This window comes from Galeopterus variegatus, unplaced genomic scaffold (assembly GCF_000696425.1).
Source record: "Galeopterus variegatus unplaced genomic scaffold, G_variegatus-3.0.2 Scaffold446, whole genome shotgun sequence".
Taxonomy (NCBI): Eukaryota; Metazoa; Chordata; class Mammalia; order Dermoptera; family Cynocephalidae; genus Galeopterus; species Galeopterus variegatus.
The window spans coordinates 435,865-451,034 of NW_007726557.1; the positions used below are offsets into that span (position 1 = coordinate 435,865).

The 15,170-nt window shown below is 57.7% G+C and overlaps 1 protein-coding gene across 1 annotated transcript; it reads left to right on the forward strand.

Moving 5' to 3' along the window:
* Window positions 1-474: 474 nt before the first annotated feature.
* On the forward strand, window positions 475-10,475 carry ENTHD2 (ENTH domain containing 2). The gene is made up of 13 exons (XM_008568834.1): window positions 475-524; window positions 1,649-1,721; window positions 2,070-2,161; window positions 2,331-2,424; window positions 4,817-4,884; window positions 5,122-5,200; window positions 5,322-5,393; window positions 6,251-6,436; window positions 6,791-6,965; window positions 7,144-7,257; window positions 7,344-7,422; window positions 7,654-7,788; window positions 8,820-10,475. Exons 1-13 carry the CDS (start codon window positions 477-479, stop codon window positions 9,363-9,365), a joined length of 1,761 nt encoding a protein of 586 aa, XP_008567056.1. The 5' UTR covers window positions 475-476; the 3' UTR covers window positions 9,366-10,475.
* Window positions 10,476-15,170: the final 4,695 nt, after the last annotated feature.

Genomic DNA, 15,170 nt, shown 5'->3' on the forward strand with positions numbered 1-15,170 from the left:
CCCGCCGCCCTCCCTCCCAGCCACCGTCCTGCTGACACTGTCCCGCCCGCGGCTCCTCACCTCGGCCCCGCAAGCTGCCAGGCGTTCGGGGAAGGCGCGGAGGCGGCTTCGCACGCGCCCCCACACCGCTCCGTTCGCCGACATGAGCGGCTCTTCCGGGCACCCGTAGGCGCCACCATCTTAGGCCCGTTCTCTTCCGGCGCCCAACAGCTTGATAGGCGGAGACTTCCGGTGATACTCTTTCCTGCACCTCCCAATCGGTCAATCGTCTCCCGGCCTCGAGCCCCTGCCATGGGCCGTTCTCATTGCCTATCTCTGCTCTGAAACTTCGGATTGGTTCAGGCTCAACTTGTTCGCGAAGCCGCCCTCAGGGCCCGCCCCGCCGCGAGCGATTGGCCGACCGAGCCAGTGCCGCACTGTGATTGGAGGGTCCGGGGCCTGGCGGAAGCGGGGCAGGCCGGGAACCGCTGACGATCATGGCGGCCGCGCCGCCGCTGCGGGACCGCCTGGGCTTCCTGCAGCGGGTGAGTGGGCGCGGCCCGCGGCCGGACCCTCCGTGGCGGCCGGGCCGGCACAGCAGCAGGGCCGAACCCCGGAGGCCCCTCGACAGACCCGGGGGCGTGGCGCGGGGATGGACGCGGCGGGGAGGATGGCCCTCGGGTCCCGGGAGACGCGCGTCGGAAGCCCTTGCTAGTGCACGATCTGAGCGGGAGGGTCGGCGTCGCCGCGGCGGGGAAACACGCGGTGGCTCCGGGCGCTCCCGGCGGGGCCCCAAGGGACACGGCCCGAGCCCGCCAGGGGTCCGTGCGAGGGCTGCGGGCCCAACTGTGACCCTGCGGGCTCCCGTGTCGCCATGAGCCCGGACACCTGTTGCTGAAACCGCCGATGCGTGCAGTCCCCCAGGACACCGTCGGAAAGTGGCAAAGTCGAAAGGTGGACCGTCCTTTAAGTTGGGGACCGTCTGTAGCCTGTGCTTAGCACCTGACAGGGCCCACGTGCTCGTCGTCTTAAATGTCCTTGACCTCCTCTGTCTGTCCAGATGCTGAGTGACACCAGAACGAGTACTCTCAGTTTTCGTCCCTAAGAGCAGGATGTTTTGTGCTAATGAGTAAGCGTGTAACGTAAACGCGTCAGTGTTAATGAGCGAACGTAGAACACAGACGTAAGTTGCCGTCTTGGAGCTCGGGAGTTGGTCAGGCTGAGCCATCACCTGGTGCTGCAGATGCGGGCCCTGCAGAAACGCACCCGTTCACAGTCCGCGGGGTGGACAAGGGGCTCGCTCCCCAGCTTTTCTGTCTTGCTAGTCAACAAAGAAGTGTCTTGAAGGTAGCTTCAGATTGTTCCACTCGTCAGTAAGTGCAGGGAGGCTGGGGGCCGTGCCACGTCCTGACCCAAGCAGAGCAGCCCGATGTGTAGGACACTGTTGAGTTGCCTTTTCCCGGGGCCCTTTATCCCTGACCGTCCGCAGGGGACCCTCCTGCAGGCTCCCTGTGGTCGGTGGGGGACGGTTCCCGTCCCTGTCGGGTCCTCTCTGCAGCCTGCGTGTCAGCAGCAGAGCTGGGCCCATTTCCATCACCTTCGGTGACCGTGGGCTCACCCCGTGTAAAGTGGCGACTTATCCCAGGCAGGGGCTCTTGTTTCCTCTCAGCTCCCACTTCTCCTGAAGGGAACGTCGGACGATGACGTCCCGTGTCCAGGCTACCTGTTTGAAGAGATTGCTAGTATCCTTTCTTGATGTCCCCAGTTTGTGGGGGAAGTGGATGGCAGGGGCCCTGCTGTGGCACAGAGGGTTTTACTGGGGGTTTCCTGCAGTCTCGAGGGGGATCCACGGCAGCTTTATCATAGTAACCGGGTGTGGACGGGTCCAAAAGCTGGGATACTGGTGACATGGGGCCCAGGAGACCCTGGAAGCCCAAACGCTCCTGAAACCAGGGCCCTTGATAGGTGCCTGCAGGGAGCGTCAAGCCAGAAGGCCGACGGCTGCAGGAAGGCCAGTTCCTCTCCCTGGTCAGCACACCGCGGTGCAGGCTGCGTCAGCTTGCTGCTTCCTTAACCCGAGCGCATCGTAGAAATCTCCCACGAGTCGCTGGGCAGCAGCCAGTGCCTGCTGGAGTACCTCCTGAAGCGGCTGTGCAGCAGCTCTGGCCACGTGAAGCTCAAGGTGAGGCCCGGGCGGCCCGCGGGTCCTGAGCTCCTGCCTGTGGGCAGTGAGGCCGGATGAGGGGGACATGCAGCCTGCAGTGGCAGATGGCTCTGTGCCGCTGGGGGGTCCTCCCTGGGCTCTGCCCTGGTGTCCCTTGTGCGGCCCGCATAACCGCCCACGTCCCCAGGTGCTGAAGATCTTGCTGTACCTGTGCGGCCACGGCTCCCCGTCCTTCCTGCTCATCCTCAAGCGCAACTCCTCCTTCCTCCAGGAAGCCACAGGTACGCGGGAGCTAGCACGGACAGGCTCAGGGAAAGCTGCGGGGCCGGGGGCGGGGAGAGGAAGACTCAGCCCAAATCCCTCAGCCTGTGCATGGCCTCGCCCACAGCCCCTGCTTTACTGATCCTGACCCGTCCTTGGACACATCCACCCTAACTGGCCAGCTCGGCCTCCCCCTGAGCACCCTGTCCTCTCCCTTCGCTGGGCCTGCGGCTCCTCCTATGGTGTCCCTGGGCCTCTGCTGTGTCTGTCCCTGCACTTAAATGCCCTGGGTGTTGCCGCCGTTTCCCAGTCTGTGTGCCCTGCTGGACCTTCCCCTTGTTCCCAGGGCCTGGCACGTGTGGGGCTTGGTGTGTGTTTACACCTTCCCCAGGCTGTGGCTTCTCCCTTCTCCCCAGGGCTGCCCCACAGACCATGGCGCAGAGGGAAGGGTCGTGGGAGTGTGGAGCCTCCTGGCGTGTTGTCCAGGCAGCAGGCAGGTCTGGGGTACAGCCCTCATCCCTCGCTCCCCCAGGCTGGGGGCAGCTGTGTGTTTCTTTAGCTAACGAGGACTTGCGGAGACGTGGCCTGAGATCTTCCCCTCAGGGTGGAGGGCGTCCTGGCCAGAGATGGTCTTGGGGGCGCCGTTCCACCTGTATATCCCTGAATGACTCTTGGAAGGATTTAACCTTCAGGCAGGAACCCCTCCCCCAGCCGCCCCTGAGAGGGTGGTGCCAGGGAGGTAGACCGAGTCGCTCTTGGGGCTACCACTTGCTCGTAGGAGACCTCGGCCTGTTGCATCGCTGGGACTCATTCCCCACACCCCGAAACCACTACTGCCCACTTTACGGCAGGTGGGGCTGAGGCTCAGGGTGGGGAGAGACTGTCCTGCAGGGTCTCACGGGATGACCCATGGCCGAGTGCCCTTCACTGCCATGCAGGTCCTTGGAGAGCGCACAGGAGACAATGACAGAAAACTCAGGCGGTAGATGCCCCAGGAGGGGATGGGGTGATTTGGGGAACGTGATTGCCATGGTGACAGAGCTCCACGGAGCTTGCATGCAGCTGGAACGGCACTGGCCGTTTAGTCTCACCGTTGAGTGGTGGCTGCAGGTGGTCTCCCAGGCAGCTCCCATGGGTGCGGCCCCTACAGGTTATTACCTGGGTGGTCTTGGGTGCCTGCCCTGAGGGTGGAGGCACAGCAGGTGGAGGAATGGGGGATTCAGCAGGCCCAGCAGGTGGGATGGGCTCTTTTCAGACCAGTGGTCCTTGTGGGCACCAGAATCTGTCCTGTGCAAAGGTAATTGTGGATGGTTGGTTACCGCCCGCTGTGCCTGGTACTGCTCCTGGGTGACACACACCTGGGCAGTTGCAGACCCGTTGGAGCAGTCAGGAGGATAGGACCAGTGAGGAAGCCTGGTGCCAGATGCCACATGTGAGAGATAGGGGCATCCAGCTCCACAAGGAGGGACTTGCAGAGGGGGCAGCCCATCCCTGCACACATGCAAATGAGGGGCTGTGCGTTGAGGCCAGGCTACTGGGTCCCCGGCCCCTCTTGTCCCCAGCACTGTGGGCAAGATAGGATCGGCAGGGAAGTGTCTCATTCATCCAGCTGCAGCTGTTGTCTCTGCACCTTGGGTCCAGCCCCCCGGGTGAGTCGGGCAGCAAAGGGGAGACCTGATGGAGGCACTTGCTCCAGATCATTGGCTGTCACAGTTCTCAGAGGAGCACTTTTCACATTGAGCCCTGATGAGCCGGAGGGAGCACTTGCAGGGGTGGCCTGGGGCCTTTGGCACATGCAAAGGCCCTGAGGCAGGAAGAGCTTGGGGGATGATTTAAGGTGACATAACCTGATTTGCCACGAATGAAGCTTTTTGAGCAGGGGGAGCCTGGCACAGGCTAGGGTTGTGGCTGGACCAAGTGGAGCCTTTCAGGTCATGATAGAGAACTTGGGTCTTCTCATCCAGTCTGTGGGAAGCTCTGAAGGGTCTTGAGTTGGATGTGTCACCTCTAGGTGGAGAATGGGGTGAGGGGAGGCAGGCGGGTGGCTGAGTGCAAGGCAGTGGTGGGGACCGTGGGAGAGATGTGCTGCTTGCTGTAGAGACGGACTCACCACTATTGGACGAGGGCAGGGGGAGTCGAGGGCACATGTGGCCTCTGCAGGGGCTGGGGTGGCTGAAGTGTGTTCCCCCTGAGGGGAGTGAGCCTTAAAAGCCATGCCCCACAGGGTGGTCAGCCGTCCCAGGCTCAGGCCAGACCCCTTTTCTAACCTGTCTGTCCTGCAGATTTTTCCGGGCTGGGGTGGCTGAAGTGTGTTCCCCCTGAGGGGAGTGAGCCTTAAAAGCCATGCCCCACGGGGTGGTCAGCCGTCCCAGGCTCAGGCCAGACCCCTTTTCTAACCTGTCTGTCCTGCAGATTTTTCTGGGCCCCCAGATCCTCTTCATGGGAACAGCTTATACCAGAAGGTGCGGGCAGCTGCCCAGGTGAGCCCTAGCCCAGGGTCACTCTGTGGAGACTGTGTCACTTCTGCCCCAGCCCACTGAGGGGCAGCACTCGCACCAGGTCATCAGGGGGGTGTTTCCTGTTCTCCCACCACCTGGGACCCAGACCACAGCCCCTGGTCTAGCTCAGGAGAATGTCGGAGATAGGGCAGAGCTGGCATGGGCGGGGAGGAGGACAGGGACCTGGCATGTGGGATGCTGAGGCCCCTGTCTGTGCAGGACTTGGGCAGCACCTTATTCTCTGACACCCGGCTGCCTCTGCTGCCCTCCCAGCCACCGCGGGCCCTACCTCCAGCAGGTATGGTGGTGGCCGCGTCCAGCCCCCGCAGTGGGCTTCTCCCTCCCCAGTGTCCTGCGTGCTCGTGGGCGGGCTGAGGGTGGGGGCTGTCCTGCCGCTGATGCCGGCACCCTCCCCGCAGGCATGGGCTCCCAGGGCAGGCCTCACAGTGCCCTCCAGGGCTTCGGCTACAGCAAGGAGCCGGGCTGCCCAGGTAAGTGGGCAGGGGTGCAGGGTGGGGAGGGTGGTTGGGGTTGGCCTGCCTTGCTGCCCCGCCTGTCAGCTGCTCCTCTGGTCCCCTCCCCCCACGTGGACTCCATTCCTTCCTGGTTGTGTTTCCAGAAAAGGGCAGGTGTGGCCAAGGATGCTTTACAGACAGCCAAGAGAAGCCCTGAGAAGTCAGGGCTCGGCTGGCACACAGCGGGGCTCAGCTCTATTCCTAGAGGGGCTGAGGGTGGTGGTCCCGGCCGTGACACAAGTAACGTGTGTGAACTGGAGCGTGTGGGGATGGCACATGCAGACACACGTGCTCGTCAGTGCAGACAAAGCCAGCTTGTCGAGGCTAACACAAGCAGCTGCCGCCCAAGCAGCCTCCTCAGCGTCCCCTGTAGCTGGACCTTCGGCTGCATCCAGCTGTGGCTGTTGGACTCTGTGTTACTGACTGTCCTGGTGCACAGCTCGGGGGCTCCTGCCAACACGTTAATTTACAGGCACCTTCTGCAGGGAGCTCACGCAGGAAGGGGCCAGCCGTCCCCGTCACTGGGCCTCACACCCCTGAGTGAAGGGCTGGAGATGTCGGTAACTTACCAGGACAAGCAGCTTAGAACGACCCTTGCTCCGAGGGTGGACCAGGGACGAGGGATCTGGCTCTGCTGGGAGCTGAGGGTGTCTGAAGTGGAATACCCTGGGGAGCCTCGGGAAGGGCCCAGCTGCCCGCTGGGAGGCCTCCACTCTGTAACTGCAGCACGTCCCGACCTCCCCCAGCAGGGACTGGTGGTGGCACCTCCATCCTGGAGAAGGCGGAAGGGGGCAAGGCTGGGCGGCTGCACCTCTCCCTTCTCCCCCGTGCAGGCTCTGCGGGTGAGGCCTTTCTCTCCACCATCCAGAAGGCGGCGGAGGTGGTGGCTAATGCTGTGCGCCCTGGGCCCGAGAGTTCTACAGGACCCCTGCTGCGGGGTGACACCTACCAGCCTGCCATGACACCTTTGACCGGCCATGGTCACCTCACCCCTGGGAACCCACTCCCAGGGGCCCGAGGTATGGAGGCGAGTGCTGTTACCCTTGGGGGCCTGGGTCCCTCCTTCCTGTCACCCACTGAGGCCAGGGGGCTTTATGGGCAGGGAGGCAACCGATGCTTCTTTGCACAGCTGGAGCTACAGCCACACTAACGCATGCATGCACACGCCTGCGCACACGCTCACCCAGGGCAGGAGGGCATGAGGAAAGAATGAGAAAGCAGGATGCCGGTGGGGGTGGGGATGTGCCTGGTGTTTTCTGGAGCTGGAGCAGAGGTGGCCTTGCCATCCTCAGCTTGGTACGCAGCCCCAGGGTAGTGGGCACAGGGCTGGTTGAAGCCCTGAGGGTCTCCCCCAGCATTACTGCTTCTTCCAGCCATGAGACACCGGCCTGGGCAGGCTGGCGGGGGCTGGGACGAGCTGGAGAGCAGCCCCGGCTCCCAGGATTCTTCCCAGAACAGCGACCTGAGCAGGGCCTCAGACCTGGGCAGCCGGTCTGGCAGTGACAGTCACTCAGGGGCCAGCCGGGAGCCGGGAGACCTGGCAGAAAGGTGAGCAGGAGCAGCTGGGCGTCTGGGAGTGGTCGGGACTCTCCTCGGCTGCTCTGTCCTCCAGAGCGGCCTTCAGGCTCCGGCCCCCCAGATGTCTCCCCAGTGCAGGGAGGGAGGAGGCTCGGTCCCGCCCCTCCTGTCAGGTGTGGTGCCATCTCACCGCACGTGCCCCTGCCAGGGCCGAGGCTGTGGCTTCCAGCGACTGGCAGCAGGAGGTGAGCCTGGTGAGCAGCGTGACACGCGGGCCATGCGCCTTCCTGAGCCGTGACGAGGCGCAGCACTTCATCAAAGAGTGAGCCGCCGGCTGTGCCTGGTGGTGGTGCGGGAAGGGACCTGCGCTGCCGCCAGCCAGTGCCCACCAGCTGTCGCCTTTGCCAGGTGCGGGCTGCTCAACTGTGAGGCTGTGCTGGAGCTGCTGATCCGCCACCTGGGCGCGCCCAGCGAGTGTGCGCAGATGGTGAGGGCAGCAGGGCACCTGCATGCATGGGCTCGTGTGCACATGCCAGTGGGTTCACACGCGTGTGTAAGGCTCAGCCTGGGGATGCGGGCTGTGGGGGCACAGGTCTCTAGGGGCTGCCCCACACCTCCCCACACTCGGGTCCTTGGTGAGGGGCAGGAGGATAGATGGCCAGGCGGCTCCCCCAGGGTGGGTGCTGCGTGCGCCGACCTCTGTCCCTTCGCCCCACAGAGAGCCCTGTGCGCCATCGCCTCCCTTGGGTGCGCCGACCTGCTTCCCCAGGAGCACATCCTCCTCCTCGCCCGGCCGCGGCTGCAGGAGCTGAGCACGGGCAGCCCCGGACCCGTGACCAACAAGGCCACCAAGGTTAGTAGCAGCTGGGACCACATGTACACTGGACCCAGCCCTCGGTCAGCCTTTGCCCAGACACGCCCCTCTCAAGTCCCCATCCCTGTCCTCGTGCAGCACAGGAAACAGCCATCAGAGCCCTCACGTCCCGCTTCTTTCCTGTCTTCCTCCCTGGCTCGTGGGACTACAGGTCCACTGGCCTCGGCCCCCCAAGCTCGCCCCTCCTTAGCGTGGGGCAGGGTCTGCCCTGCCGGCCCCCTCGCCTCCTTGTGTCTCAGCTGCACTCGGCCTCCTCAAGGAAGCCCTCCCTGATTGCTAATGCAGCCCCCCGTGGTGCGGCTCACGGTCCTGCTCTGCCCCAGACCCCAAGCTCCCGGAGGGCAGAAATGGTTCTGTTCATCTGCATCCACTTGTCCCTCAGGCTTAGACCTGCCTGGAGGCCGCCCGAGCGTCCCGCTGCGAGGCCTGTCCTGTGGGCGGCCCTGGTGCCCTCCCTGTGCCTGTTCACACCCCCGTCCTCTCTTCCTGCTTCTCGTGTGGCCGCTGGAGGTGCAGATCCTGTCAGCCTTCCCTAAGTTGTCCTTGTCTCTCATTAATTGCCTGCTCAGTGTGTTCAGCCGATGTGTTGAACAGGCCTAGGACACATGTCACAGGTGTGTGTCATGGTGCCATTTCTAAAAACGAGGACGGTGGAGAAACACATGCTGGGCATGACCAGACATGGAAGGCCACATTTGTACCCTCAGCTCCCTCGAGTGGTGCTGCCAGGCTACGACAACAAGGGAGTGTCCTCTTGTGTGACAGCCACTGAAGGAGCAGGACCCGTGGCCACGTGCCCTGCACGTACCGTGTAGCCTGAGGTTTCCACAGCACCAGGCCGGCCATGGCTCTTGGGAATGGCCACAGGGCCTGCCTGCCCCGGTCCCCTTCCTGGCAGCCAGTGTCATACACAGAGCTGGCCCTGTCCTCTGAGCAGTGGGACTGAGGCGGGCACTTGAAGGAGGGGCCCCTGTCTCCCATGACACCAGTTCCTCATCTTCATCTTCCAGATCCTGAGGCACTTGGAAGCCTCCTGTGGCCAGCGGCCCCCTGCCCAGAGGTCCCCAGCCCAGCCTGGCCCGGTGGCCGCCCCAGCAGGCTCATCTGACCTGCTGGCTGACACCCTGCCACTCGCCGGGGGCCGAGTCTTCCTCCAGCCTCTGAGTTCCAACCCGATCCTGCCCCAGAGCCCTGTTCCTCCCTGGGGGCTGCAGCCCAGCCCGGCGCCCACTCCACTCGCAGATGCCTCCACCCTCCCAGCCCCTGGGGACGCCAGCGTGTCCAAGACCAGACTGGCAGGTCCCAGGGAGCAGGGGGCAGCTCCGGAGTCGGGCCTGGGTGGCATGGACACCCCAAAGGGTGGACCCGACGGCTGCCTGTGGAGCCGTGACTCCTTGTTTGCTGGCATGGAGCTGGTGGCCTGCCCCCGCCTGGTGGGGGCCGGAACTGCTGTGGAGTCACCAGCCCCCCAGGGCCCCCGGAGGTCGGCACAGAGGGTGGCAGCTATAGAGCCTCCCGGCTCCGAGCTGTCGGCTTTCTCCTTTTTAAACGTGTGACCACATTGTCCTGGCCACACATGGGGGGGCCCATGCCTCATGCTGTCCCCTTCTCCCACAGCCCCCACACCCACAAGGAGCTGTTCTCCTTGGGTGTCCGCCGCTGGCCGCCTTGCCCTCCCTGCGGCCCCTTCCCCTCGCCCACTGGGGCCTGGGTACAGCAGCCCCCAAGCCAGGTGAGCCCCGAGCAGGCTGCCCCACAGTCAGAGGACACTACGAACTCCCCGGGGGGCCCTTCAGGATGCCACCACCCAGCCAGAATGGGCGTCACTGCAGAGGAGGGGCCACTCTGGAGCCCTTGGAAGTGGTCTCTGCAGACCCAGCTGCCCCATGGGTGCCAGCCCCCAACTGCACTCCTGCTGGAGGGATGGGACCCACACAGGCCCTTCTCGTGGGTTTGCTGCTGGCTGGGGGTATGGCCGGCCTGCCTGCCCGCCTGTGGAGGTTTCCAGCTTTGGCTGTGCTTCCTGAGCAGTCCTCGGCCCACGCTGCTGCAGGCTCCAGGGGACCTGACCAGAGAGGGGGACACCGGGCTACCTCAGTTTCCGCCGTCATCTTTGCCAGAGACTGACTATTTCTACTTGAATTTCTACAACAGGGGACAGGTGGGAGCAGAGCCTCAGAAATGCTGACCTCGGGGGTCCCAAGGGACAACTTCCACCTGCTCTGCCCTCAGAAGCGAGCTTTCTTGTGTGGTTTGGGAGCAACTGTTTGGTTCCTGGTTTTGTTTTGGGTCTTGGATCCCTCCTCCGCCAGGGAGGTCATGAGCAACCACCAGCCACTGCCTCTTGTCCTGCTGGGGAGGCGGGTCTGGTTCCTGCTGCCTCGTATTGTATGGCCTGTGGCCATTTCCACTGTCAAACCCTGTATGAGCTACCCCTGGGCTCTGCGCCTCTGCATCACTGCTCCCCACAGACAACGCAGGGAAGCCTCTGGGCCATGCGTCTGGCCCATCTCAGAAGAACCTGCAGAGAGCTCTGGAATTTACACTTTCTGAATAAACACTACTGTTTACACAAAGCTGGACTATAGGTTTTTGGTTGGTATTTTTTCCTTTTCTGTAAGTGTGTTTTAATGCAAATACCACTAATAAAGGCCACACTTGGAGAACTTCTTTTCTTTTCTTTTTTTTTTTCCCTTTTTGTCTTTTTTTCCTTGACCGGTAACGGGATCGCAACCCTCGGTGTCGCGCCCATAACGCAACCGGCAACGGGATCGCAACCCTCGGTGTCGCGCCCATAACGCAACCGGCAACGGGATCGCAACCCTCGGTGTCGCGCCCACACCGCGCTCAACCAGTGAGTGGACTGGTCTCTATATGGGATCCGAACCCTCGGCGGGAGCGCTGCCACGCTCCCAAGCGCCGCACTCTACTGAGTGCGCCACCGGGCCAGCCCAGAGAACTTCTTTTCTAAAGTAAGGGTAGGTATTATTTCTTTCTCAGATGTTTGCTACAAATCTCCAGTGGTACTATCTTTGCAAACTTTTTTTTTTTTCTTTTTTTGTGACCAGTAAAGGGATCGCAACCCTTGGCTTGGTGTCGCCCACACCGCGCTCAGCCAGTGAGCACACCGGCCATCCCTATATAGGATCCAAACCCACGGCGGGAGCGCTGCTGCGCTCCCAGCGCTGCACTCTCCCGAGTGAGCCACGGGGCTGGCCCGCAAAACTTTTTTTTTTAAGCAGCTGTCCAGTAGGGGATCCAAACGCTCGACCTACGTGTTGTAACACTGCACTTTAACCAACTGAGCTAACCAGGAGCCCACCCGAATTAAGCTCCTTAATTGCAATGTTTTTAACTATGAAGTAAGGTTTCTTACATAGGTTTAGGACTACTTGGGATATCTATTCTTCCTAAGTAGGTTTCAGTAGTTTGTGTCCAATTTCATATAATTGGTCCATTCCATGTAAGTTGCTAAATTTACAGCCATAGGGTTTCTTGTAGTGTTATTTTATTATCTTTTTAATGTCTGTAGCGTCTGTAATAACATTTCTTCTTTCATTCCTAATAATTTGTTTATCTTAGTTTTGGTTAGTCTAACTAGAAGTTTCTTAATGTTATTTACCTTTTCAAATAACCCAACTTTTGGTTTTATTTTTTTTTCTACTTTTTATTTTTCTGTTTTGTTAATTTCTGCTCATTATTTCCTTCCTTCTGCTTTGGGTTTATTTTTATTTCTTTTAGTATCTTAAGGTGGAAGCTTAGATTATTGATCTGAGACCTTTATTTTCTAATGTAAATATTTTAATGCTATAAATTTTCCTCTAAACACTGCCTTGGCTGCATCCCATAAAAGTTGGTATATTTTAACTTTCATTCTCTTCAAATTATTTTCTAATATCCCTTGAGACATTTTTGTCCAATGGGTTATTTAAAAGTGTATTATGCTGTTATTACTATTTAATTCTGATACAGAAAACATACTTTGTATAATTTCTGTTTTAAGATTTCAAACTTACATGGGCTGGCCGGTTAGCTCTGTTGGCTAGAGCACAGCCTTGCAACACCAAGGTCACGGATTTGGATCCCTGCACCAGCCGGGAGCTAAGAAAGTTTTTTTAAAAAACTTTTGGTAAAGTTTGTTTATGGCCCAGAATATAGTCTGTCTTGGTGAACGTTCCATGTGCATTCGGTCTAGGAAACTACAGACCAAAATCCGCCATAAATATGCAAAAGTCCTCAGCAACGTATTAGCAGAATGAATCCAGTAACATTAAAAAGGTATAGCAACAGAAGATGGACTAAAACAGAGAGTCTGAACAAAATCTATTTAAAATTTTTAGCTTACCTTTGAGAATCCAAAGGGCTAGCTGGTTAGCTCAGTTGGTCAGAGTGCATTGTTATAATACCAAAGTCAAGGATTCGGATCTACCCATGGGCCAGCCACCAAAAAAACCCACAAAAAAACAGACAACAACAAAAAGAATCCAAGTAAAAAGTCACATATAAAAATTCAAGAAATCAGTTGTGGGCCGGCCCGTGGCTCACTCGGTAGAGTGCGGTGCTGATAACACCAAGGCCCCGGGTTCGGATCCCATATAGGGATGGCCGGTTCGCTCACTGGCTGAACGTGGTGCTGACAACACCAAGTCAAGGGTTAATATCCCCTTACCGGTCATCTTTAAAAAAAAAAAAAAAGGTAATATATCACTATAAGTGGAATTTATTATTTTATTTTATTTTAGCAGCTAGCCAGTAAGAGGATCTGAACCTTAGACCTTGATGTTATAAATGAATGGAATTTATCTCAGGAATGCAAAGCTAGTCCAACTCTTGGTAATGATCAGTTAATTCATATTAACAGACTAAAGAGGAAAAATCGCATGATCGTTTCATGCAGAGAAAGCAAGAGAAAATAAATTGAACATTCATTCATTCATGCCAAAAAAAAAAAAAACTCTAGAAATATGGGAACTTCTTTTGCATGGTAAGGGTCATCTACAAAAATCCCACAGCTAACATACTCAATGGCAGTGGTACGAACTCTTTCTCCCCAAGACTGGGAACAGGGCAACCACTTCTGTTCAGCATTATACTGGAAGCCCTGTCCAGTGTAATAAGGCAAGAAAAAAACTAAAAAAGCAGAAACATTAGAAAGGAAGAAATAGGGCCGAGCCCATGGCGCACTTGGGAGAGTGCGGCGCTGGGAGCGCAGCAGCACTCCCGCCGCGGGTTCGGATCCTATATAGAGATGGCCGCTGAGCTCACTGGCTGAGCGCGGTGCAGCTGATCTCACAAAAAGACAAAAAAAAAAAAAAAATAGTGACAAGCTGACACGAAAATACATAGGAAAAACCAAGGGAATTAGAATGGCCAACATGATTTTGAAAAAGAAGAGCACAGGGGACTCAGTGCCTGACTTCGAGATTTGCTATAGAGACGTACTAAGCAAGACAGCTTGGTACTGGTGAGAAGCTAGACAGGGATCTGGCTCAGTACGGATAGTTCAGGAACAGGCCCGTACAAGCAACTGATTTTTTACAAATGTGAAGAAGTAATTCAATTAAGAAAGGGTAGCCTTTCAACAGGTGGTGCTGGAACAAACAGACATCCATATGCAAAAAGGAGAAAAAAAAAAGAACTTTGGCCCATACCTCACACCTTACACAAAATTTAAAGTGAACCATAGGAAAATACGAATGAGAAATAAAATTAATAATAATAAAGCAACAACAACAAAAAAGTGAACCACAAACCTAAGTGTGAAACCTAAAGCCATAAAACTTCCAGAAGAAAACAAAGGAGACAATTTTCTGTCACTGGATTAGGCAATGGCTTCATATATGAGATAAGAAAAGCAGAAACCATAAAAGAAAAAATTGGACTTTATCAAAAGCTAAAAGCATCTCTTTGAACGACCCACTTAAGAGAATGGGAAGAGAGGCCACAGACTAGGAGAAAATACTTGCAAACCATGAAGGACTTATCCAAAGACCACATAACAAGCACTCAAAACGAAATAATCAAACGAACAACCCAAATTACAAAGGGAAGAAATTTTTGAACAGACACTTCACCAAAGAACACATTACGAATACGTGACAACTAAGCACATGCATACATCCTCAAGCTCATTAGTCATTAGGGAAATGTCATTTAAGACCCTGTGGGATTCCACTACACACTAGTATGGCTTAAAAAACCCACCAAACCAAACCCTGACTTACCCGGTGGTAAGGGAGACGGGGAGCACCCCGAACTCACACGGCCCCGGTGGGAGTGAATTACACAACTTGGGAATATGGATTGGGTGTTTCTTATGGAGTTAAACATAAATCTACGGTATGACCCAACAATCCCACTCCCAATCCACCCAAGAGAAAGGAAAACTGACGTTCACACAAGAGCCTGTAAGGGAATGTTTTACAGCAGCTTCGGTGGTAACTGCCCCAAACTGGGATCGCGGTGTCCTTCAGCTGATGGATAGGACAGGTACACGTGGCTCACCCACACACCGAAGCCGTCCAGCTGCACCCTCAGGGTACTGGCTCCGGGACTGCCCCGGGACACCGAAAGCCCAGGACGCTCAGATCCCTGATGTCAGGTGCTGTCGTGTTTGCACAGAACCCACGCACACCCTCCGTGTATGTTAACTCATCTCTAGCGTTCTCACGATACCTAACACAATGTAACTCTGCTACACGAATAGCTGTGATGCTGTTTTAAAATTGCTATTATTTTTATTGAGTTATTTCCTGTTTCCCCCCCAAATATTTCCGATCCTTGGTTGGTTGGACAGTTATCTGCGCTCCGACGGTGACCGATGCTGCCCAGTCCCGAAGGGAACAAGGGTGAACCCCCAACCCTGGAGCGGGAGAAGCCGGACCCCAAGGTGCGCCCACGCGGCGACCCCTCCCTACGACCTTCTGGGAGAGGCCCCCAGGTCAGGGTGGCCGGGGCTCAGGGGCTCTGACGACAGGAAGGCAGCCCGGGGGCCCGTGGGGTGCGGGTGGCCGTGCAAGTGCACCGCACGCCAGGAGACGCGAGTTCTACCACGCAAAAACCACGCTCTTTAAAGAATGTAATAAAGAAGCATTTGGTGTCTCAAAAGGTGGGGAAGACCGGCAGTGTGCCGTTATTTTACAGCGAAAAACCAGCTTCCCGGCCACTGGGAGGGGCCCGTCGGCGGGGGCGGGACACGGGTGACAAGGGACAGACCCTGAGCAGGCTGCGCAGCGTGGGATGACAAACACTGCAGAAGGAGACCCCAAAAGACCGACACAGCGCACAGACCGGAGGGAGCCCGGCAAGGCGCCAACAACCCGCCAGGGCCCCGCGCGCCGCGACCCAGCCTCCGCGACAGC